The sequence below is a fragment of the Opisthocomus hoazin genome, chromosome 18, assembly GCF_030867145.1.
Source record: "Opisthocomus hoazin isolate bOpiHoa1 chromosome 18, bOpiHoa1.hap1, whole genome shotgun sequence".
NCBI lineage: Eukaryota > Metazoa > Chordata > Aves > Opisthocomiformes > Opisthocomidae > Opisthocomus > Opisthocomus hoazin.
Genome location: NC_134431.1, coordinates 17446490 through 17469790, shown reverse-complemented (window position 1 = coordinate 17469790; position 23301 = coordinate 17446490). Strand labels below are relative to the sequence as shown.

General features: G+C 53.7%; 2 protein-coding genes across 4 annotated transcripts in view; both read left to right on the top strand.

The window, feature by feature from the left end:
* LOC104328816 (peroxidasin homolog) overlaps positions 1 to 12257 on the top strand; it is a 46863-nt gene extending 34606 nt beyond the window's left edge. The window contains exons 14-23 of one of the 3 annotated variants that reach the window (XR_012765815.1): positions 908 to 1064; positions 2503 to 2611; positions 3359 to 3516; positions 4771 to 6274; positions 6742 to 6876; positions 7514 to 7722; positions 8474 to 8588; positions 8946 to 9039; positions 9386 to 11409; positions 12207 to 12257. Coding sequence is in view for 2 of the 3 variants with exons in the window: in XM_075438848.1 (XP_075294963.1) it covers positions 908 to 1064; positions 2503 to 2611; positions 3359 to 3516; positions 4771 to 6274; positions 6742 to 6876; positions 7514 to 7722; positions 8474 to 8588; positions 8946 to 9039; positions 9386 to 9481 (2577 nt within the window). In the remaining variant the exon portion in view is untranslated. Of the gene's footprint in view, positions 1 to 907; positions 1065 to 2502; positions 2612 to 3358; positions 3517 to 4770; positions 6275 to 6741; positions 6877 to 7513; positions 7723 to 8473; positions 8589 to 8945; positions 9040 to 9385 lie in introns of all 3 variants that reach the window. The other 2 variants (XM_075438848.1, XM_009933877.2) reach the window with 2 other exon arrangements.
* Positions 12258 to 14577: 2320 nt separating this feature from the next.
* SRMS (src-related kinase lacking C-terminal regulatory tyrosine and N-terminal myristylation sites) lies at positions 14578 to 22811 on the top strand. The gene is made up of 8 exons (XM_009933876.2): positions 14578 to 14933; positions 17711 to 17832; positions 18670 to 18836; positions 19782 to 19920; positions 20428 to 20586; positions 21549 to 21730; positions 21905 to 22061; positions 22445 to 22811. Exons 1-8 carry the CDS (start codon positions 14578 to 14580, stop codon positions 22636 to 22638), a joined length of 1476 nt encoding a protein of 491 aa, XP_009932178.2. The 3' UTR covers positions 22639 to 22811.
* The last annotated feature ends 490 nt before the right edge of the window (positions 22812 to 23301 follow it).

The window sequence follows — 23301 nt, the reverse complement described above, 5'->3', positions numbered from 1 at the left end:
TTGTCCTTATTTCCAGGATTTCCACTGATAGAGCTGGATGTTGCTGGTTGGCTCCAGCTTCGATGGGACAAAGCCATGATCCCTCACAATCACACTGCAGCCTGGCTGCTCTTTTCAAGAATTTATTAAATGAAGCTCTTCAGATTTTTTCTGAAAACACAGCACCTGTGACCTTCACTGGGACCTGCCCAGCCTGTGAGCCCAGTCAGGCACAGAACAGATCAGAGGGGAAGATGCTTGGACCTCAGTTACCTTGCAGAGGTCTCGTGGGAGGTGACCTTGCAGCTTGCCTTGGGCTCCAGCTAACAGTGGGAGCAGAAGAAAAGAGTCTGGGAGGGCAGCACAGTAAGCGTTAGATTGGAGCAGGGCAGCAGAAAGATGTTAAGAAACTGGAGAATAAAGAAGTAAAACGTGAAGGCACTTCTGCCCCCAGCCAGGTTGAGAGGTAGGGTTTGAGCGTGCTGCTGCTCGCAGCACTTTGACCAGCGATGCTCCCCAGAGCAAGGGCTGGTGTCTACAGTTCAAGGCCAGCAAAAATCCGTTGGCTTCAGGTTGTCCGAAACCAGAAGATTTAGACTTTTCTATGTGCTGTGAAACTTCTGTGAGAACATTGGGGCCCAGCACCAGTAAGAAACACAGAGAAATGTGTGGGTGCCTGTGCCCTGCAGCGAGTGCCTGCAGGTGGCCGGGGATGAAGGAGCTGAGCCAGGACCTCCTCGCAGTGGGTCCAGGCAGAGGCAGATGTCCCTGGGTGGCTTTCTGGTTTCTCTGGAAGAGCAATGCTAACATCTGGTGGCCACGTTAGTTCATCGCATCTGCCTGTGGGTTTGCTGAACAGGCTGAAGGCTGGGCTGATGGGAAGCTTTCCATACCCTGACAAGTTTTCTGTCTTTTGATGGTGCAACAGGAGGGTATCCAGATCACAGAGAGTGGCAAGTTCCACGTAAGCCAAGACGGGACCCTTTCCATTCAAGACCTCGGCGTGGCTGACCAGGGCAGATACGAGTGCATAGCGAGAAACACCTTTGGCTTCACCTCCAGCGCTATGCAGCTCACCATCACTGGTAGGGCATCTCCTGTGGTCCTCTGGAGTCTTCTTGTTCTCTCGTGTAAGGAGGGGCTGGGCTGTGTTGGTGCCTACACTTTGAATGGATAACTGTTGCTTCTTTGGAGACGGGTCCTACGCGGGCATGATCGGAGTCGCCCCATTGTGTGAGCCCATGGACCTCCCAGCTGCTCCTCGCTGATTACTCAGCTGAGCTGCAGTTGCTCCCCACAGAGCCAAAGGTGTTGTCCTACCCCACCTCCCGCGAGCCGAGCTGCCGTGCGTGTCGTCACTGCCGCTGCTGGCAGGGAGAACCTTCTTCAAATGTGCCAACACGCTCACAAGTCGTCGGCCGGCCGTAGCCTCGCACGCCAGGGGAGGGAGGAGAACAACATTGTCGCTGCCGATGCGGGGTGTTAAATGTGCGCTCGGTCCCTCGGGGGTGCGAAACGAGTCGCTCGTTTTCCAGCTACCGCTCCGTGCGTCAGGGGAGCCGTGATGAATAACGAGGAGCTGCAACTCCGCTGCTAGGCAAAGCAGAGGTCAAGAGGGGAAATTGGACTGCTTAGAGGAACTGGCAAGGGAAAAAAACTCAAAGGCAATCAAGGAGGTTAAAAATATAAGTCGAGGGCTGTTCCTCAAGCACGCAGGAGTAACCAGCATGAATACTGAGTAGCTTGTTAGGTGAATTTAGCGTCATTTTCTGTACAGAGATTGTATGCAAGGAGCTGAGAATAAGCTGAAATTTCTTTGTGTTTTGAGATTATTCCTAAATTGACTTCTGTGATTTATTCTTTACTGGTACTTCATTTTCCAGCTGGCTATTGCATACACTGGTAGCCAAATGGGAGCTGGTTTGTTCAGGTGTGACACAGGCCCTGGCTTAAAAAATGCATTCTGCAATAATTTTTAAGAATTCCTGTGTTTACTTCCGAAGGTATTCAAACAACAGCTTTCTTTTTTGTTTTAAAATGATGTATCTGATGTGCTAATGCTAAATTTGAACCGAAGTGTTCCACAAATGGAAAATTAATATATGAGCAATGCATTCAATTAAAGTCATGACTTTTATAAGTTCCCTTTGTGGGAAGTAAATGCATTGTTTTGGGTTAACCCACTGGGATTTTTACATTTTCTTTTTCCAGTTCAGTCACGAACTAAAGCAGGCGTTTATTTGAGAAGCTGTAGAGGAGCAGACTCTGAATATGTGTTCCACAGCTGTCTCCTGAAAAAGTCACTTTGTTTTTCAGGCAGTTAATTTCTTCTTCAGAATATCTGGGGGGTTTGTATAAAAAACAGTTTCATGGTGTTTATGTTACGAATGCAAATGCAGTTTGACCTACAGTGGCATTACTACAGGGCTTGTACTGGTACGCAGATCGTCTTGAGCTTGGAGGAAAAATTAATATCAAAGTGAATTTAGAATTTTTTTTGTTCTTTCTTTCTGCCTTGGAAAGCCACGGACGTCGGTCGGAGCGGCGACACGTTTGTAGCCACGTCGATACGGGAAGCCATCAGCAGCGTGGACCACGCCATCAACTCAACACGCACCGAGCTGTTCAGCAAGTGAGTGCGCGACGGGCCGAGATCGGAGGCTTGAAGCAGAAAAGAGATTAAAAAGACTCATTTTATCATGGGCAATCTGCGAGTGAAAGCTGCGGTGTTGTTTTGGGTATCAGAGGTAGAAGCAGCACCGTGTAGATGTAAGGATGTGATAGAGCTTCGTAACAGGCACTTGGGATTCTGGAAAAATCTGATACTCAAATATCACCTCTCATGTCACTTTTATCTGCAGCGTGCGTTTTGTCAGCTGTAGTTGGCTCCAGAGACAGTGCGTAGAAAAGAAGATAACCAGCATAGTAATTTTTCAAATGCAACTGACTTTGTGTAGGGTGAACAGAAATAATAATACAATAATTCTAACCATTTCAGCAATGAAAAATGAATTCCTGAGTGAATGGGAATTCCCTCCTCTTCCACCGCAATGTAAGTTTTTATTGAAAAGGTGGAGAGTTTGTATTAAGCCAAAAAACTCTGGGTTTCACCTGTTGAAATGTGAAAAATAAATTACCATAGGAGAAGAAATCAGAGATACTGAGGATATTAAATATGTGTATTTTTCTGGGGAAAAAGACCCTTACTTTAATCATCTGCAACGTGCAGGCGAGCCACATTGGTCTTGTGCACCAGTTCTGGGGGTCGAGCACCAGACCAGGCTTAGAGCCTGACTCTTGCTGCCTGCAGAGTCTCATTGCTCTGGGCAGAGACTATTGGTTTTAATGTTCCTGCATCTCTTCTAACTCCTTCAAACAGACGCCCCAAGACCCCCAATGACTTGCTGGCTCTCTTCCGTTACCCCCGTGACCCCTACACCCTTGAAACAGCCAGGGCAGGCGAGATCTTTGAAAGGACCTTGCAGCTGATTCAGGAACACGTGCAACAAGGTCTCATCGTGGATATGAACGTCACAGGTAGGAGAGAAATTATTTCCGTTCTTAACTTTGTGCGTAGGATTAAATTAAAACAACTACGTGTAGACAGCCAGAAAGTTTAGGTATGCCAAGCAATGTGTTGTCTGGGTTGCAATGCTCTCTCACATCTCACGGTTTTCATAACAGCTGGAGGGCTGCTCTTGAGGTCACCGTACCAACCTCGTGCTCAAGAAAATGGTTCCATTCCCCATTTTGCTGAAGATTTCTTGGCTGGCTATGAAAGCCTTAATCTTTAAAAATATTTAGCTGTCTAGCTCACAAAGGAGTGCCTTTGTGGATCTGAGGTTCAGCCCCTCAGCAGCGTGGTCAGAGATGTTTCCTGCCCTCCAAGTGGCAGTGAGAATAATACTGAAAACTGGAGTTGGGTGCTGCAACAGAGGAAGGGGGATGTCGCTCCTGACTTTCTCCTCTGTTTCTCTACTGCTTTGACCTCTTAGCTACAAACTCAAATGAGTTCCAGCACTCGGGTGCTTTTTATCAGGGCAGGAGAGCAAGCAACAAAGCCAATGCAACACCAGAAATACCTTGTGAGGTCCAGGCATCCAGCAGCTGGACGCCAAAGCTTGCTGTGGGGATTCCTTTGTACACAACGGACATTCCCATACACTGCATGTTTCTACCTATACGTGTGAGTCACCATGTAGCAGGCGTGTACGTTTGGGGCCCGTAAATATTTTTTGCCTGCCTGGATGTATTCCAGGCTGCGAGGAGTCTCGCTGCAGGTCTCGTCTGGGCTGGTCGGACCGCCAGCCTCTCCTCCTCATTGCCCTGTCAGCATCTGCACAGTGCAGCATTATTCAGCGCTCTCGCATGGCGTAGCGCCCTGGCAGTCACCCACAGCTTCCCTGCTGCTCGTCACGTAGGGTTTGGATGGTCGATGGTGCTCGAGGTTGCACTAATAACCCAGAGAGACATAAAATAAACCCAGGATGGAGACCAAGACCACCCTCATAGTTTGGTGTACCAGTCACAACATCTCTGGTTTCCGCCTCCACACAGTTTGTACTAAACTCTTTTCCCCTTATTTTCTTCTCTGTGGGCCTGATACGATCCTGTACTTCATTGAATCTTCCACAAATTACATAGCAATGCCAGGATGGGAGGCCTGGCCTTCCCGTGCTTACCCTGACGATCCCAGCAGTGGTTTCACACAGATCCATGACATGGGATGGTAGGAACCAGATGGCTCCAGCGGCCGTGGTCTGACCTGGTGCTTTGCCTTTACCTTCGCAGGCTATCGGTACAATGACTTGGTGTCCCCTCACTACCTGAACATGATCGCCAACCTGTCGGGCTGCTCTGCCCACCGCCGCACACCGAACTGCTCCGATATCTGCTTCCACAAGAAGTACAGGACCCATGATGGCTCTTGCAACAACCTCCAGCACCCGATGTGGGGTGCATCTCTCACAGCCTTCCAGAGGCTCCTCAAACCTGCCTACCAGAATGGATTTAACCTCCCCCGGGGGTTTTCCTTGGCAGAAGATGCCAGGGACCTGCCCCTTCCTTTACCTCGTCTCGTCTCCACTGCCATGGTGGGGACTGAGACCATCACCCCTGATGACCAGTTCACACACATGCTCATGCAGTGGGGCCAGTTTCTGGACCACGACATGGACCAGACAGTGGCAGCCATCAGCATGTCCCGCTTCTCAGATGGAGCACCCTGCAGCGAGGTGTGCAGCAATGACCCACCTTGCTTCTCCGTCATGGTCCCTGCCAATGACCCTCGTGTGAGGAATGGGCGCTGCATGTTTTTTGTCCGCTCGAGCCCCGTGTGTGGCAGCGGGATGACCTCCCTGCTGATGAACTCCGTCTATGCCAGGGAGCAGATCAACCACTTGACGTCTTACATCGATGCCTCCAATGTTTACGGCAGCACAGAGCAGGAATCACGGGAGCTGCGGGATCTGAGCGGCCAAAATGGGCTGCTGAAGCAAGGGCAAGTTGTGCCCAGCTCGGGGAAGCATCTCCTTCCCTTTGCTGTGGGGCCACCCACGGAGTGCATGAGAGATGAGAATGAGAGCCCTGTGCCGTGCTTCCTGGCAGGAGACCACCGTGCCAATGAGCAGCTGGGTCTCACGGCCATGCACACGCTTTGGTTCAGGGAGCACAACCGCATTGCGACAGAGCTGTTGGCCCTCAATCCCCACTGGGATGGAGACCTTCTTTACCACGAAGCACGGAAGATTGTGGGTGCCCAGATGCAGCATATCACCTATGCCCAGTGGCTCCCCAAGGTCCTTGGGGAAGCTGGGATGAAGATGCTGGGTGAGTACAAAGGCTACAACCCCAACATCAATGCGGGGATTCTCAACGCCTTTGCCACTGCCGCCTTCCGCTTTGGGCACACCTTGATCAACCCCATCCTGTACCGGCTGAATGAAACCTTCCAGCCCATCCACCAAGGCCACGTCCCCCTGCACAAGGCCTTCTTTTCCCCTTTCAGGATCACGCAGGAGGGTGGGATTGACCCGCTCCTCCGTGGGCTGTTTGGGGTTCCCGGGAAAATGCGGGTCCCCTCCGAACTCCTCAACATGGAGCTGACGGAGAAACTCTTCTCCATGGCACACTCTGTCTCACTGGACTTGGCCGCTATCAACATCCAGAGAGGGCGAGACCATGGCATCCCACCTTACAACGACTTCAGGGTCTTCTGCAACCTCTCATCTGCACAGGAGTTTGAGGACCTCAGAAATGAGATAAAGAACTTGGAGATCAGGGAAAAGCTCAGGAGGTACTGTAGCCTGGACTTGGAAGCATCAAAATCACTGGAGATCAGTCAGTGAAAAGTTTCTGCTCCTCGCAGGACACCCATCAAATAACCTTCCCAGATGTTTCTACCCACAGATGTTAAGATAGGGAAATATCTGTGGTTTGAGAACGGGGTAAGACAAATGAGATCTGTCCAAGTGATCAGTCTGGTTCTGAGTGGAATGTCATCAGGCACTACTGTGGTGTAGTTTGGGAGCATGTTGAGCCTTGGAGCTATTTTCCAGTGAGACTAAACTGCATCCTATCTGCACTGGCTGCCTCTTTCCAAGGCAGGCCTTTATCCCATTGTCTTTTAGATAAGACCATTATAAATATTGTCAAGATGAGTTCCTTGCATACAAGCTCCTATAATGTGATCAGATTTATTTTATCTCCAGTCTTTGATAGTCTTTTAACTTTTTTTTTTTTTTAATATCTTTTATCTTGCAGTTTATATGGAACTACCAAAAATATTGACCTGTTTCCAGCACTGATGGTGGAGGATCTTGTCCCTGGTACCAGAGTTGGACCAACACTGATGTGCCTGTTAACAACGCAGTTCAGAAGGCTGAGGGATGGAGACAGGTATTATCAGAGTCATCCCAGAGTCTTTGGTGTTCTGTTTGGAGGGATTTGCTCCCTACAGGGAGGAACAGAACTTGTAATTTTTTATTATTTCTTGTCTTACGATGTGAGGAAGGGTCTCCTCTGTCCAGTGCATTTGCAAAAGCACTTGCCACAATTACTGTCAATGTGTCCTTTCCTGATTTAACGACTCTCGTTTCACTGCAGGACACTGGGCGCCATTGAGAACATGCCCAATGTCTCCTGAAAATGCTAGAAAATGTCTGCAGGACTTCCCTTCTAATTCCTGCTTGTGTGAATAAGGCACGTCTTTGCCTGGTGATGCACTTAGGGTGGGAGCACTGTTCACCCATCTCCCAGCCTGCTACTGCCGAGCTGTCTGAGCCTTGGCATTCCCCTGCCCGGGGCTGTACCTGCAGTGGTGGCACCCTGCAGCTCCAGCCAGCAGCTCACGGGGGTTCACGGGTTCAGAAAAGGGCAGTCTGTCTTCGCAACCCCTAGCACCAGAATAAAAGCTCTTTTTGAACGGTGTGGGTGCTGCTACAGAGACATAGGGGAACTCTTCTCCCTCTCCCAGCTTTACTCCCCATCCTCCTCTCCTACTCCTGAGTCATGCTATGATTACAACCCACTGCAGATTTTGGTATGAGAATCCTGGAGTCTTCACGCCGGCGCAGCTGACTCAGATCAGACAGACGTCCCTTGCTCGTGTCGTCTGTGACAACAGTGACCACATCCAGCAGCTCCAGAGAGATGTCTTCCGAGTGGCATCGTACCCACAGGGCATGGTCGGCTGCGAAGAGATTCCTGCGGTGGACCTCCGCTTGTGGCAGGACTGCTGTGAGGGTAGGGAAGGAGGCTGCTCGAGCACTGACTGACGTGGGGATGGCGCTGGCTGGCATTTGTCACATGCCGTCAGCTTATAGGAAATGCCAGGAGCTGGTTTCGTGGTACACCATGAGAACCGTGTGTCAGCAAATGGATGCAAAGAGCAGGATAGAGTAGAACAGAACAGAGCAGAATAGAATATTTCAGTTGGAAGGGACCTACAGCGATCATTTAGTCCAACTGCCTGACCACTTCAGGGCTGACCGAAAGTTACAGCAAATTATGAAGAGCATTGTCCAAATGCCTCCTAAACACTGACAGGCCTGGGGCATCGACCAGCTCTCTAGGAAGCCTGTTAGCTCCACTGAATCTGCCCAAAGGTCCTTCTAGCTGAGGGCTTCTTGTCTCTGGCAGCAGCCAATCGCTCATGCTTGAGAGGGAGAGACTGAAACAGGACGTAGGGATGGTGATCCCCACCACATACCACTTTACAGATTCATCTGGGAGTCTGTAAAACTCTGCCATTAAACCACAGATCCTACCTGGTCCCTTTGTGCTATATTCTGGCTACAGATGTCCAGCTGAGACCATGGAATCCACGCATGTTGCATGCCCTGTTACACACCTTTGTTGCCTCCTCCCCTCCGGCATAAGAGATGTGTCAAGGGTGGGTGGTGAAGGAGGGCAGCGCTGCCATGCGCTGGCTGCAATCCCCATGATTCTGCTTTAAACACGAATGCTCACTGCAGATTTTCCCTTCCTTCCAAAGACTGCCAGACACGTGGGCAATTCAGGGCTCTTTCTCAGCGTTTCCGAAGCAAGAGGTCTCCTGGCTTCAGCTACCCAGAAGAAAACACTGCCGAGCATAAGCCTGCCTTCCCCAGGTGTGCTGTCGCCACTTCTTTTACCTCCGTTTTATGAAGCATAAGACAAGTTTTTAATAACTCAGTCCATTCAGGCCTTTGAAATCAGTGTTCTGCAGAGGTCTGGAGGTCAGGAGCTTCAATAGATGCTGAGCTGGATCAAGGTCCTCCAACACTTTAGTGCAGAGCCCGACTGTGATATTGAAGTATCTGGGCTGGGTGGCTGTTTGGTTGACACCTCTTGGCAGGTGAATCTGGGAGTTGGGCCCATCTGTTTGATGCTTACTTGGAGGCTGGTGTTGGAGAAGGCAGAATGATTCTCTCATCCAGGAAGCTGACGTTTGCATAATCCCTTTCACTTTTTATCCCTCTCCCCAGAAATGAAGCGCCTGCTCCAAGCCCTTCCTCCAGAGAGAGTCTCGAGTCCCTTGTGGCTGGACTGGAGAAGACAGTTGCTTCCCTGCGGACACAGGTAAAACTTTGTGCCCCAACGTTTGTCTTCCATGGGGTCAGCCCAGGAGCAGGGTTTAGCTGTTTGCTATGGGCAGCATCTGGGACTTCTCTGTCCTCCAGAGCCAAGAACAGCATGTGATCGGAGGGAAGCAGGGGCAGGTAGAGAAGAGGTAGAGCAGGGAAAGAAGAGATGAAGCTGAGCTCTGTGAGCTCAGACCTCTACAACTGGAGGGTAAAACCCAAGTTTGTTCTTCAGTGAAGGCAGCTTGAGCTGGCACTTTCTTCTTGTCTTTGGGACAGGTTAAAGATTATCTGTGCAATGGTGCAGACTCCTCTTGGAGCTGCTGCTTTCTCATCCCCACCAGGTAAATGCACTAGAGAGCCAGCTGAGGTGGCACCACAGGAACGCCAGCACGCACGGACAGGGGAGGAAGACTGGAGACAAATGGAGAAAAAGATGACCATGTTGCCGGTTCGTATAAGGTCAGTGTGTTTTTTCTGGGCTGGGGTCCAAGAGGTGGATCGATGTGGTGCTGCTGAGTGTGCGGTCGGACACCTGAGCTGTCTTCACATACAGAAGAGACTGTTGCAGAAAGGAGTGGAGCAATCCGGTGATGAATGGGACAAGAGGTAATAGGCTTAACTGCAGCAGGTTAGACACTCATTTCTACCAGTAACGATTAGTGACTCACTGGAGTGGGTTGTCTGGGAACGTTGTGGCGTATCCATTCCTGGAGGTCGGTTAAGAACTGGTTTGGCAAAGATGGGGAAAGACATAAGTATAGGATGGACTAGGTGGACTGGGTGAGGTCTCTCAGGCCTGTTCTCCTGGGACTCCGGGTAGGTTTCTTCTAGCAACACTTAATATCCCAACCCCAAATCCAGCAGCCTCCAAAGCACATTTGTGGGGAGAGATACCACGAAGCGCAGTGATGGAGTAGATGGACTGGTTCCTCCTCGAGGTAACCAGGACATCTGGGGAGATGGAGCAATCCATCATTTGCCTACGTGTTGACAGCGATTTCCCCCTCAACGACTGAGTCACCGTGCACCTCTCTTCTGAAAGCACCTGTCCTCTGTTTGCTCAGCTCCAGGCGAGGCAGCGAGGATGTTCCAGTGCGTGTTCAAAGTCGCTGCCAGCTCCTGCCAGCCTGGGGACTCCTGCTGCTGCTCGGCTGTGGCAGGGTGCTGGCAGAAAGCTGCCAGACCTCAAGTCCCCTGGGTTTCGGGGCACGGAGAGCGCAGACTGAGCTCCCTTAGCCTGCTTCCCACGGAGATCCCTGCAGCCTTGAAAGAGAGGATGAACAACTCGCTGGCACCTGCCAGTCTGGAGGAGGTGTTTAATGGTTTTTACGTGTTGCAGATGATTAGTCTGGGGACAGGAGCAGAAGAGTTATGCAGAAGCGTTTTTCTGCCAGGCAGTCTACTAGAAGGAGCATCCTCTGGAACTTAGATTACAGGAGAGGGCAAGCAAAGGCTGAGCTGTGCTGATAACTTCAGCAGAACATGGAAGGAGAAGCCTGTAGACACTGTTTTGCAGTCTGATTTGGTGTGTCGGTCCCTATAGATTTTCCTTGCCATCATATGCAGATCCTTGAAGAGCAGTCGAGCGTTTACAGGTTCCCTGAGCAGCATTTCTGTGGTTTTAAAGGGCTGTTGCTGTTTTCATGCTGCAGTCACGGGTACCCCAGACCCGCCAGACACCGTGCAAACAGCCTGCTCTGCCTCCAGCTGCCTCCTGTAGAGCTTTTCTGCTTTCCTGTGCCATTTCAGGTGCCCTGTTACCTGCACTCCTGCTCTCCACCTGCCAGTCCAACCCACTCCTACAAGGCTCAGAAACAGCAGCCACGAGACCCCACGATGCTCTGCCTCCTCTCGCACCTCCTGTACCGCTCCCTGTCCCAGGAGGACTGTGCTTCTGCCTGCAGTGAACCCTCCGCACTGACTGTCCGCGAGCCCCTCAGCCCCTGGACCGCTGGCCTCCAGGGATGGCTCTGTCCTCTGAGATGGTGACAGACCAGCAGTCTGCCGAGATGCCGCTTTCTTCCTTGGTCCCCAGGAAATGGAGAATAATTGAAGCTGCTTCGATGCCACTGTTCTGCTCTGCTCCTCTTCCCACGCAACGCTGTCGTCATCCGCCACCCCTTCTCTGAAATGTCCCATGGGCACCCAACCAAAACAACTCATTAAGAGGCAAAACCTTTCTCAAATGCACTGTGGTGCCAGGAAGCATCTGGAGAAATCTAAAAAAAACACCAATTAAATAAACATAAAAGCCAAAACAAACGCCCAGCCGTTTTCTCCTGCCAAGAAAAAGAGCAAGAGGAACCTCAGGCCCCTGGCAAGCGCAGTTTGGGCTGGGGCTGCCGTCCCTGCCAGCAGCGAGGAGGTGAGCCCAAGGCCCCGGGAAGTCTCCCGGCTCTTCGGGTGCTTCGGGATGGGATGCCGGGATCAGCCGCTGTGCTTTGCCAGTCGTTGGGGAGCGAGGGGCTCACCCTCGGTTGCGTGACCCCGCGAGGGTCCTACTGTTACGTGCCCGGTGCTCAGAAACATTTTCCTCGGCGTGACCCACATTCTCCAACTTTCTGCCCCTCTAGGGGTTTAATTGGATTTATGTTTCTCTTCTGTTTCTTTATTTTTTCTCCCCAAAAGGCTCTTTGCTGGAAGATGTATTTCGAGTGTAAACGTAACAGGACCTGGAACAGAACCTCCGCTAATTAGATGTAATGGGCGCTCTCATTAGTGGAGGGGAGCTGCTGGTTGCTGTCAATTAGTGCAGGAGAACACGACGTGCAGTGTTTGACACCGGGATGAATGCAGAGTGCTGTTTGTGTTCAGCACTCCCAGGTGCTCCGCAACCGAACCAGGACTGTGTAACCGGCTCTGCTGACCAGGGCTGCTGGTTTGGTTGCTCTTCGGAGGTGCTTTTCAGTGGTGCTAGAACCAAAGTCCCTGTGTAGCCACCACAGCCTCAAATCTGCGGACAGATTGGTGTTTAACACAGCCTTGTCAGCTGGTCACAGGGACTGAAGAGAAAATACTTGATCCGTTAGATATCTGTGCCTTCCTTATCTTTCTCACTTTTCCTGCGTCCTCCCATCTCCCTTCCCACAGTGCAAGGACCAGAAACCTTTGTGAACGTGCTTGTTCTTTTCTTCTCCCCCCTTTTATTTTTTGTATTTTTAGGTGTGATGATAGATTACCAGAGGGATTCAAGGCAGCAGGGATGCTCCTGGAACTTAACAGAAAAATAAAAAAGATACTAGAAAAAAGGGTTGTGATTTATCAGCTGTTTCCTGGCGTGGGACTGGGAGCTGTGCGTGCGTGTCCTGCGCAGACCCGGGTTTGCAGCGATGAGTGATGTGTGCGATGCATGTCTGGTACGTTCAGCTCGGAGGCAGTGTTTAGACCTCAGGGATGTTTGTCATTTCGAAGTGCTCTTTCATTTAGGTGCAAATCAAGATCCAAAGCCTGGCGTGTTATAAATCAGCTGGACTTGTCTATCGCTTGTACCACTAGAGAATCTAATCTGGCAAAGGTCAGCAAAGGTAATCGGTCTCCAGTCTCCTGCAAACCACAGGTTTACCAAGTCCCCATTCAAAACAGCAAGGCGTAAATGTTCCGCGCCTGATCTGATCAGATAATCTCTAAATGCATAACCAAGCAGCCCATTTCCCTCCTGACGGAGCGTGAGGTGAGGAGCAGACCTGTCAGAAGTGCCGCAGAAAGACAGCAGAGGGGATGTCCCTTCCCCACGTCTTGCAAACCCTGCCACGCTCCGTCGTCCGTTCCCCTCCCCGTGCCGAAGTGGGAAAAATACGCAGAGAAATTGCACATCCCTGCGTCCCACCAAGAGCGAGGCCGCGGGCTGGGCGGGTGGGGGAAGATCCTGGGGGAATTACCCATATATTCAGGGGCTACTTTGGTAAGTAGGGAACAGACTATTTGTTAAAGATGCCTTTTTTTCCTAGTTCCCATCTGTGCAGCAACGCGCAGGGCACGCTCACGGAGTGCTGTGTACTCCTTACCTCTGCCCTGGGCTTCTCTGTGTGGGAGAGGGTGGGGGAAGAGCTGACCCCCAAATCCAGATATTGAGATCCAGCTTTTGGAGGCTGTTTCGGCATCGTGGGGCACCCAGGACGCAGGGCACGGCAAGCCCAGAGCTGCTGACCCAGGGACGGGTCCGGTTTGTTCTTTATACACCATGCAGTCTCAGTCCGCAGCCTAGACCCTGAAAATAAACTTTCCTTTTTTTATCTTAAACATTCTCTTTTAAAACCCAACTGCACTCCCAAAATGAGCTACCCAGACCAATTACAAGCAGAGGAGGATCGAAATAATGGGCTCGAGGCCAGGAGTGGAGTTCCCAGGCACAAAACTCCCACTAATTAGACGGAACAGTTAAGTGACAAAGGCCAGGCAGGGGCTGGGGGGGCTGGCGCTGGGGTTCCTCACCGGAGCAGCGATCTTCAGGCAGATGAGAGAGCACGTGCAAGATGTGAGGTGGAAATCTCCGTCCTTTGGCCGATGCCCGTGGTTGCTGGGGTTTAGCAGAGGGGTTGGAGTGTTTCTGCATCCGAGCGTGGCCGGGACTGAGGAGCATGGGCTGTGCTGACGGCAGCAGGAGCCGGGGGCTGTGTGCCAGGGCTCGGCTCTGGCTGCCACACAGGCCCCCAGGGGCAGATACAGACCCTGCACCAGCCGAGCATCTCCTGATGCTGCGAGGGATCCATCCCTGCCGGAGGCTGAGCAAGCGCCGGATCCCGGTGGATCTGTGAAGTGGATTCCCTAGAGATCCTCTACGACGAGGAATTACAGAATCACAGAATGGCAGGGGTTGGCAGGGACCTCTGTGGGTCACCCAGTCCAACCCTCTGCCGAAGCAGGGTCACCCAGAGCAGGCTGCACAGGACCTTGAATGGGAGGTGGCAAATGCTTTAGTGGGGGTAACCCTGGGAGGTCATTGCAGACCAAAAGGAAAAAGGATCTTGTGTTATAAACCCCACAGTATCCACCCAGCAAACATCCAAACCACTTCAGGTCTCTTCTAAGGTTATTTCCTTAATTCTGTTTTAACTCTCCCACATCTGTGCATGCAATTAGTTTCCTGTGGAAAAAAAAAACACCCTCCCACACAAGTGAGATCAAGACTATTAGCTGGAGTCAGCCACTTGTCACAAGAGCTGCTTGAAGAGCAAAGTGCTGTGTTTACCGGTGCTCTGGCAACAAGCAGGAGAGCGCGCTTTAAAATAATAATTTAAAAAAAACCAACAAGCTGTTCTCCTTCTTCGAGAGCGGCTCCAGCTGTGCCCGTCTCCCAGATGTGCCCGCGGGTCTGAGCGTGGGACTCCCGCCCGCAGACTCATCCCACCTGCAGACTCGTCCCACCAGATCAACCAGTTTCACTTTCAGAAATAGGAAGTTCGCCGGGAAGGGCCGGCGAGCGCCCAGACGCGTGCGAGGGACACAGGACAGCGGGATGAGCCCGGGATCTCCCCTTCCTCCGGCCTCGAGAAGCGCGGCGGCGTAGACCACCGCATCCACCGCGTCGCCGGCGATGGAGCAGTTTGTCCGAAAGCGTTTGACCTTCCTGACGTCCTTCTGGAACAAACTCCGTCCTCGCTCCGTGCCGGAGAGCTGCTCCCTGGGGTATCTTGGTTCCGATTCCGTTTCGCTGCACTCGGAGCCGAACTCCGTTTCCTTCATCCCCAAGTCCTCTCTCTGTATCGCTTTATACGCTTTCGCAGCCCGCAGCGCGGAGGAACTGAGCGTAAGCGCAGGGGACAAACTGCGTGTCCTCAGAGAAGAAGGAGAGTATGTCTTAGCCCGGCGGCTGCTGGGGGAGCCGGCAACGGGCTACGTTCCTGCTGCCTACGTGGCCAACCTCAGCCAGGGCACCTCCGCTCACCGGCCGTAAGTATCCCATGCTCCAGACCCGCAGGGGGATGGAGGCTGGACCAGGGAATCGTGTCCCTACGCAGGGAAAGGCAGCGCTCGCTGTGTGCTACGGAGTGGAGCACGAGCTCCTCATCCCCTGCTTTTGCCATCAGCGGTGGTGGGACCGAGCGGGGACCTTCCCTCCCCTGGGCATCGCTGCTGAGAAGCTCCTGCAGCTCGCAGCAGCGGGGTGTGGGTATTGGGCACAGCAAGCAAGGGCTGGGGGACGCGCTGGGGGAGCAGAGATGCTGGTCCCCGTTCCCGGGAGCATCACCCTCGCGCAGGATGGGGTGGCTCCCAGCTGGGATGGGGTGCGATGGTGTGCACGGGTGCACTCATGGTGCCGAGCAAACGGGCTCCTGCTTGCAACAGCTCCTCTCCCACTCTCTCTGGGATGAAGGGGAGAGAGGGAGCCGGGGAAGCTTGTGCCTGAGCCCTGCCAGCTCCAAAGAGCCGGGGAGTGCAGGGAGAAGCAGTTTGGGTTGGGACGTGCGGGGAAGCCGGAGCTCTGCAGGGCCAAGCCGTGCCGCTGCTGCTGCCATCCGGCTCCCACTCACCCAGAGCGGGGGGGTCCCTCCTTGTCAGCGCCTCTCCCACCTGACGTGGAGCTTGGGTGGATGCCTCAGCCCTGTCTCAGCTGGGGAAAGCCCAGGCTCATCATTGCATAAGGCAGCCTGGTCCCAACACGCTGGGCAAGGCGCCCCGAGACAGCACTGCTCCCTGCTCTGTGCCAGCCCCTGAGTCACGCTGAGTGATGGGGAGCACAGGATGGGGTGTGTGTAATCAGGGTAATCAGGGTAATTGCCCTGCAGGCTCGCCCTGTGCTCCCCCAGGAGCAGGGGTGAAGGAAAGGAGCCAGGGGGGCTTGGGAAGGGGCTCTGATGTGCAGGAGCAGGGACTGCAGCCGATGGGATGGGAAAGACCCTCCCTCGATCCCCTCCCTGCGTCTGCTTCGGAGAAAGGCACAGAGTCACAGAATCCCAGCATGGTCGGGGTTGGAAGGGACCTTTGTGGGTCACCCAGCCCAACCCCCTGCCCAAGCAGGGTCACCCAGAGCAGGCTGCACAGCACCACGGCCAGGCGGGGCTGGAATATCTCCAGAGAAGGAGACTCCCCAGCCTCCCTGGGCAGCCTGGGCCAGGGCTCCGTCACCCTCAGAGGGAAGAAGTTCTTCCTCGTGTTCAGCTGGAGCTTCCTCTGCTTCAGTTTGTGCCCGTTGCCCCTTGTCCTGTCGCTGGGCACCACTGGAAAGAGTCTGGCCCCGTCCTCCTGACCCCCACCCTGCAGGTATTTATAAGCAAATCCAGTCTGGTTCGGACCGTGCTGGGACCACACCGGCGAGGACCGCGGGGCCGGCTTGCTGCTTTAGTCCCACCACACAGACCAGCTGGGCAGGCTACAGCTGAGCGTGCAGGCGTGCGTTCGTGTGTGCACGGCCCGAGGACGGAGGCGAGGGGGATGCCGCGGCGCGGGAGGGAGGATGGCAGCCAGCGTGAGCGGCTTCGCAGCCGGAGCGAGCCGCGAGCGTGCAGACCCTGCGGAGCCGCAGGTCGGGGCTGGGTGCTAATTTGCTCGGCTGTGTAACCCCGTCACGTATATAATTTCCCACACGGCTTCTCAGACGCCGGCAATCCCAGTTGATGACAAAAGTGTCAGCTTCTCGCGTCCCGGCTGTATTAGGCTGGAGGAAGCAGGCTCTTCCTCACGCTCCCGTGTGTCCTGCTGAGTCGGGCCCCAGCCAGCCTTCTCTTGCTGGAGATTTGGTGACGAATCTCAGCGCTGATCGGACACGGAAGAGGGGTTTGGCTGGGTCCTCCCTCCTGGCTTGGTGCTGCTGATGTCCCCAAGCAGCGCTGCCATGTCTGGAGCAGCAAAGGGCCATTCCCCCATGGATGTTTTCGTTCGTGTGATTTGCTCACAGGCTCTCAGAGCTGGTCGTGTCCGGGAGCTGCAGGTCAGGAAGTGCAAAGCGATCCTGTGCCCGGAGCTGTTGCTCTCGTGGCACGACACGCTGGTGCAACCCCAGCAGAGCATCTTCCACACAGCACCAGGGGCTTGGTGCTTCATTCACCGCAGGCTGGCAGCCCCGGTGCTCTCCTCCCCCTTGCACCGCATCTATAAATATCTGCAGGGTGGGGGTCAGGAGGACGGGGCCAGACTCTTTCCAGTGGTGCCCAGCGACAGGACAAGGGGCAATGGGCACAAACTGAAGCAGAGGAAGCTCCAGCTGAACCCGAGGAAGAACTTCTTCCCTCTGAGGGTGCCAGAGCCCTGGCCCAGGCTGCCCAGGGAGGCTGTGGAGTCTCCTTCTCTGGAGATATTCCAGCCCCGCCTGGCCGCGGTGCTGTGCAGCCTGCTCTGGGTGACCCTGCTTGGGCAGGGGGTTGGGCTGGGGGACCCACAGAGGGCCCTTCCAACCCCGACCATGCTGGGATTCTATGATTTTCGGACGGAGCTGAGACCTGGCCAGGTCGATACAGCAGTGACCAGACACTGCTGGAGGAAACGGTTTGCAGTCAGCAAGTCGCAATGAAATGCAACAAGTGTCTACAAAACCAAGCCAAGGAAGCAGCCCCGACGCGGGCTGGCGATGGAGTGCGTGGCAGCCACGGTCACAGGCTCCGAGCCTCGGGGGCTGCCGGGGGTGAGCAAACGGTGGGAGCGAGCTGCTCCGACGCCGAAGGTGCAGAGCCCCTGGGCTGGATCCGCGCACCTCTTCACACCACGCTAACCCCTCTGCTCTGCCCCCGCAGCTGGTACTTCAGCAAGATCAGCCGAAGCGAAGCCGAGCAGCTCCTCCTCTCGCCTCCCAACCAGCACGGCTCCTTCCTCGTCCGCGACAGCGAGAGCAGCAAGGGCGAGTACTCTCTCTCAGGTAATTTTGTGGCAATTATCCGGAGAAAATGAGCACGGGGAAAGGAAGCGCGATGTTCCTTCGGGGCAGCTCAGGGCTTGGCCAGCACAGGGTGAAAAACATGGAAATACTTTTAAAGCACTTCACAGCGTCTCCTTAAAGTGAATGGACTGCTTTCTGAAAGCATGGGGAAAGCTAATAGACGCAGGCATGGATTGCTGGATTACTGCGGCAAAGGAAAGCACGTTGCTCCCGTCCGGGGTATGAAAGCCATAAGCAATTCACGGCAGCTTAATGATGGCACGAACTCCCAGGATTTCATTCCAGCGGCTTTTGTCATCTGAGCGTTGTCTGAAAACATGCTGCCGCTCCGGATTACCGGCGCCTGGGCTGCTCCTGCATACAGAAACCTGAGTTCAGGGGGTTTCAGACCATCTGGTCTGATCTGCGTAAAAATAACCCCGAGAAATTCATGGTGAGCCCCGCATCCCGCCCATCGGCCCCCCGGCTGCGGCGTGCCGTCCGGCTGCCGCTGGTTCGTCCACCTCGAGCAGCAATGAGCTCCGCCGCTCTCCGAGTGGTTCGTTTGCGTGGGGAATTATCCCTGCTAATAAAGCATCCCCCCTCCCGTCCAAACGAGCCTCACTCATCCGCGGCCAGCAGCGTCCTGAGCCGGGAGGTGGGACCGAGGGGCTGATGGGGAGTGGGATGTGGTGCCCCGGGGGTGAGTTGGGTTGCTTTAGGGTGAATTAATAGACCGGGTGCTTGGGAGGGAGAGAGGGTGAGGGTCAGCAGGGAGGTGGGAAGGAGCCGGCGACTGCACGAGCTGAGTTTTCCCCCGCCTGGGCTTCCCCACAGTGCGCAACCACGCGAAGGTCAGCCACTTCCGAATCTGCAAGAGCCCCAGGGGCAGCCTCTACATACAGAAGGGACAGCCCTTCCCCGACATGGAGGAGCTCCTCGCCTTCTACACCGAGCACTGGAAGGTCATCCAGAGCCCCTTGCTGCAGCCCTGCAGCCCCGCGGTGCGTACGCCCACGGCACGGCCAAGCTCCCAGAGATGTCCAGGGTGGAGAAAAGGAAAGGGAAATTTGGGAAGAATAGGAGTAATTTGTTTGTCTATTTGGGATGTGAGCTTTATTAAGCTAAATTTAAAAGACACTACCAGTATAGTTGCCAGCATCACCTTTTATCAGCCATGTTAAAGCTGGGCACAGAATTTATACATATTTTTGACAAGCCAAAATGCACAGGCTTTTCTGAAATCTCTTCTCCATCTCAAAGACTAAAAACTGTGTTGTTATAAATCCCTTCAATACTGGGTCTGGAAATACCTGCGCTTCCAATTTTTTTCTTGGAGCATAAGAAGACCACATTGCTTTTATGTAGTTTTCATGCCGATTAGTGTGGCACTCATAAATCCAGTTAGAGTATTAATCCCAAATTGACGACTCATTTCCTGATTAGAATTCCATCCACTGATTATAACTTAGAAATACCAATTAAACATATGAATAATTTGAGAGTGAAATTGAAAGGTGTAAGATAAAAGAAATGCTTAATGAGCTGAAGTCTAAATCAGCCATAATATGCAATAACATTAATTAACTCATTTTTATTTATTGGTGGAGATGGAGAAAAGCCACCTTTGAGGTCTGATGAGGAGAGAATGAGGACCTGAATTCCTGATATTTCGTGTAGTCTCCAATAGTCTCCCCCCTCGCACCCGCTGGCTCCCAGCAGGGGTGATGCCGTGGATGCCCCACATGCTCTGTGTCCCCAGGGAACACTTAGCAGAGGGAAAAGCAATGCCCAGGCTGCAACACCAGTGCAACGCGGGTGGTGGAGCACCGTGATCTGCTCACTCCTCCGTGGCCACTGGGCCTTGGTGGGCACCAAGAGCTGGTGCAGGGTCCACCAGCAGGACCTGCCTGGCCAGCTGGTCCGAGCGTGCCATGCCCACTTCACAGACCCCCCCCGAGAGGGACGGCTGGGAGCGCCCACGCTGGGAGTTCACCCTGCGGAGGAAGCTGGGTGAGGGCTACTTCGGAGAGGTGTGGGAAGGACTGTGGAGGAACACGGTGCCGGTGGCCATCAAGATCATAAAAGGTAGGTAGGGGAGCAGATGTTGCCAGTGGCCAACTGGGTCTCTTGTTTGCTGCTGCATCGTTCACCCCCCTTTGTATCTTAGTCCTCTTGGTCACTGTGTCGGTCTTACCGAGCAAACTGTGGTAGGACCTGGCAACTAGCCACTGGACTACTGTAGACCCACCGAAGCTTGGGCTGCACCTTTATAAAATGGCTCTGTCCAGTGGGTTTGTGATAAGTCACGTCAAGTCAAATAGATTTGTTGTAGATCAAGGCAAATCAAGTTCAATGGGTTTGTGATAAAGTCAAGCCCTGATGGGACTGTGATCCTGAAACTGGGATCCAAAGCCCCATGGAAAACATCTCTTGGGTGTTTGGATCTGAGACACAGGGTGTGCAGACATGAACTCTGAGAGAAGGGATGAACTGTGAGGAGAAGAAAGGTCCTCATCGCAGTTGGAGGTGCTGAGCTCCCAACATCCACATGACAAAGTAGCTCACAATGGCTGTGTTGGCTTTCTGCCTCAGCTGACATGAAGGCAGAAGACTTCACCAAGGAGATTCAGAACCTGAAGCGCCTGAGGCATGAGAAGCTGATCCAGCTGCATGCCGTCTGCTCGCTGGATGAGCCTGTGTACATCATCACTGAGCTCATGCGGAAAGGCAACCTCCACAGCTACCTCAACAGTGAGTACCCGTGCCGACACCACAGGGAGTGGGCTTCTGGGGCAGTGCTGCTCCGTGGGTGCTTTCTGTGCCCCAGAACGGCCACGCGAACCCAAGGGACACTAAGAGAGCGCAAGCCTGGTTTCAATCCTGTATAGACCAGTGGCAATGCAGAGCAACCCATGGGCGCTTGGTGGAGATGGTCTTGAGACCCAAAGACACAGTCTGGCACAATCCTTTTGGTGTCCATGTAGGCTGGGCCCATATCAGTCCCCAGGAGCCCAAGCGTGTTGGTAGGGACCTTCATCCCTCCTTCTTCAACCACCCATGGTCTTCCAGCTCCAACCAGTGCACAGAAACCCCACTGCTATGTTTGGGCAACTCTGCCTTTGTCAGGAATGAAATGGCCAAGCCTACCTCTGGGCCAGCAGCATGGTTTTGTTCATGTGCAGAGCTGGTAACAGGCCATGGTCTACTCATCACCTGTCAGTTTATTTTTCTTGGCCTTACTTTTCCTGACCCAGTAATCAGTCTGGAAGTGAAACAAGACAAACAGCTCCCACCGAGACCTGTTTTTCTACTGGGTACACCCCCCTCCTCCCCGACACTGACCTCGTTTTTGTCTGGGGCTCCAGTTGGTGCCGGAGGAGCTGGAGCTTGTAGGTAGGACAGGTTGAGAGGCCCGTCTGGAGATTTGCATAGCAGAAGGTCACCTTTATCTTCGAATGAGCCATGGACTTCTGCGTCCTCATTGCAGCACAGAGCACTCTTCAGAGCTGACCCCAGTCCCATTCCTGAGGAGCACATGGCTGTGCTGAACTTCCCACTCAGCACAGCCAGGATGGTTAGGCAGGACCTCTGATTTGAGGGTTTTTGCGTTCCCTTGATCCCATGTTGCCAGTGCAGGACCTCCTTCCAAACCAGAACACCCAAACCAGACATTGCTAGATTGCCCCCAACGCTTGGATTGTCTGGGTTAACAGGTCCTGAAGGGAAGTCCCTGGGCACCTCCCACCTGCTCAACATCGCCTGTCAAGTGGCGGACGGGATGAGGTACCTGGAGGAGAAGCACATTGTCCACCGGGACCTGGCAGCCAGAAACATCCTGGTGGGAGAAGAACTCACCTGCAAAATCGCCGATTTTGGACTTGCCCGTCTCCTCAAGGTCAGTCAGCGGGATGCTGTGGTCCCTCCCATCACCCCAGGCCACCAAGCTGCCCCATGCTGTAGGCATTCCCCTGCTGTCTCTTTTCCCATCCCACAGCCCCAGCAGAGCCCCCAAAACAGCAGCTGTATTCATCACACCATCCCTCATGACCCATCTCCCATTGCTTTTCAGGATGACATTTATTCCACCAGCAGCAGCACCAAAATCCCGGTGAAGTGGACAGCCCCCGAGGCAGCCAACTACCGCACCTACTCCCTCAAGTCTGATGTCTGGTCCTACGGGATCCTGCTCTATGAAGTCTTCACATATGGACAGATCCCGTACGAAGGTAGGGCTGACAGCCCCTTCCAGTGCTCCTCTGGCCACACGCTGGGCAGCTTGCCCATGGTCCCCAAAAGCCAACTTGTCGTGAATTGTCATATTGTCCCTTCCACAATGGATATGGAAGCAGCTCCAAGAGCATAAGCAAGTTATTGTCCACTCTGGGGACTGCTTAGAGGGATTTGCAGTGCTTGCAGAGTAGATGCAGGAGCTGGGGGTGGGAAGGTGGCATGGGCGTGATGATCTCCCACAGCCTTTACTCTGCAAGCCTCGTGGCAGAGAGACACCATTTCACAGAAGCAGCAGCTGACATCTTGGTCCTTTGCAGATGTACTTTCAAGGCATCCTCTGAGGACGTTAGAGTGAGGGGCATCTTCTGCTTCTTTGCAGGAATGACAAACCAAGAAACGGTACGGCAAATCACCAGGGGCTACCGCCTTCCCCGGCCCAGCTCCTGCCCTCCTGAGATCTACAGCATCATGTTGGAGTGCTGGAGCGGCAACACAGAGGAGCGTCCCACCTTCCTGGCCCTGCGGGAGAAGCTGGGCTTCATCTACAGACGGCTCCTCAACGCCCTCTCCTGAGGAAACCCTTCCCACCATCCTTTCTGCACAAGACCCTCCAGGCCAGCTCTTGCCAAGCTGCTCCTTCCTTGTGGTTTGCCCTCTGACAGGGCTCTGGAGAAAGCACATTCCCCCCCAAACCAGCCCATGGTTTTCGCTCAGGATGCAGGGAGGTGGCCACGGGAAAAGGCAACGAGTTGCAGAGAACGCATTGCCGGCGCTTGGCTGTGTAGCAGTCTGGAGAAGCCCCGTGGTAGTGAAGGCATCACCCAGAGTTTACATCTTCATTCAGCCAGTAGGGTGGGAGGTCCCTGCCGCTCCCCACGCCAACGTGAAGGTTTGCAGTTTGTGTCCAGTTGTGGCTCCGCTCGATTTTTCTTGTAGTGTGTGTCCGGTGTATTTATCAATAAACGTGTGTGCATCCAGCCGCGTGAGTCCTTGCAGGGCATCGCTGGCCGCTCTGCCCTCACCACGCTGCTCCTCTCCTGCCCGGGAAGCAATGGTTTGCAACCAGTCCCACTCTTGCAACCACAGATATGACCATTTTTGTGCCTCTTTGGTCTCTGTTCATCCAGGTGTGCATTAAACCGTGTGCCTCCGCCACCTCTTTCCCAGGCAGCAGCCCCGAGGACTCTGCACAGGCAGAGTCTGCTCGGCTCCGGCTCCTTGCCTTGCCCACCATCA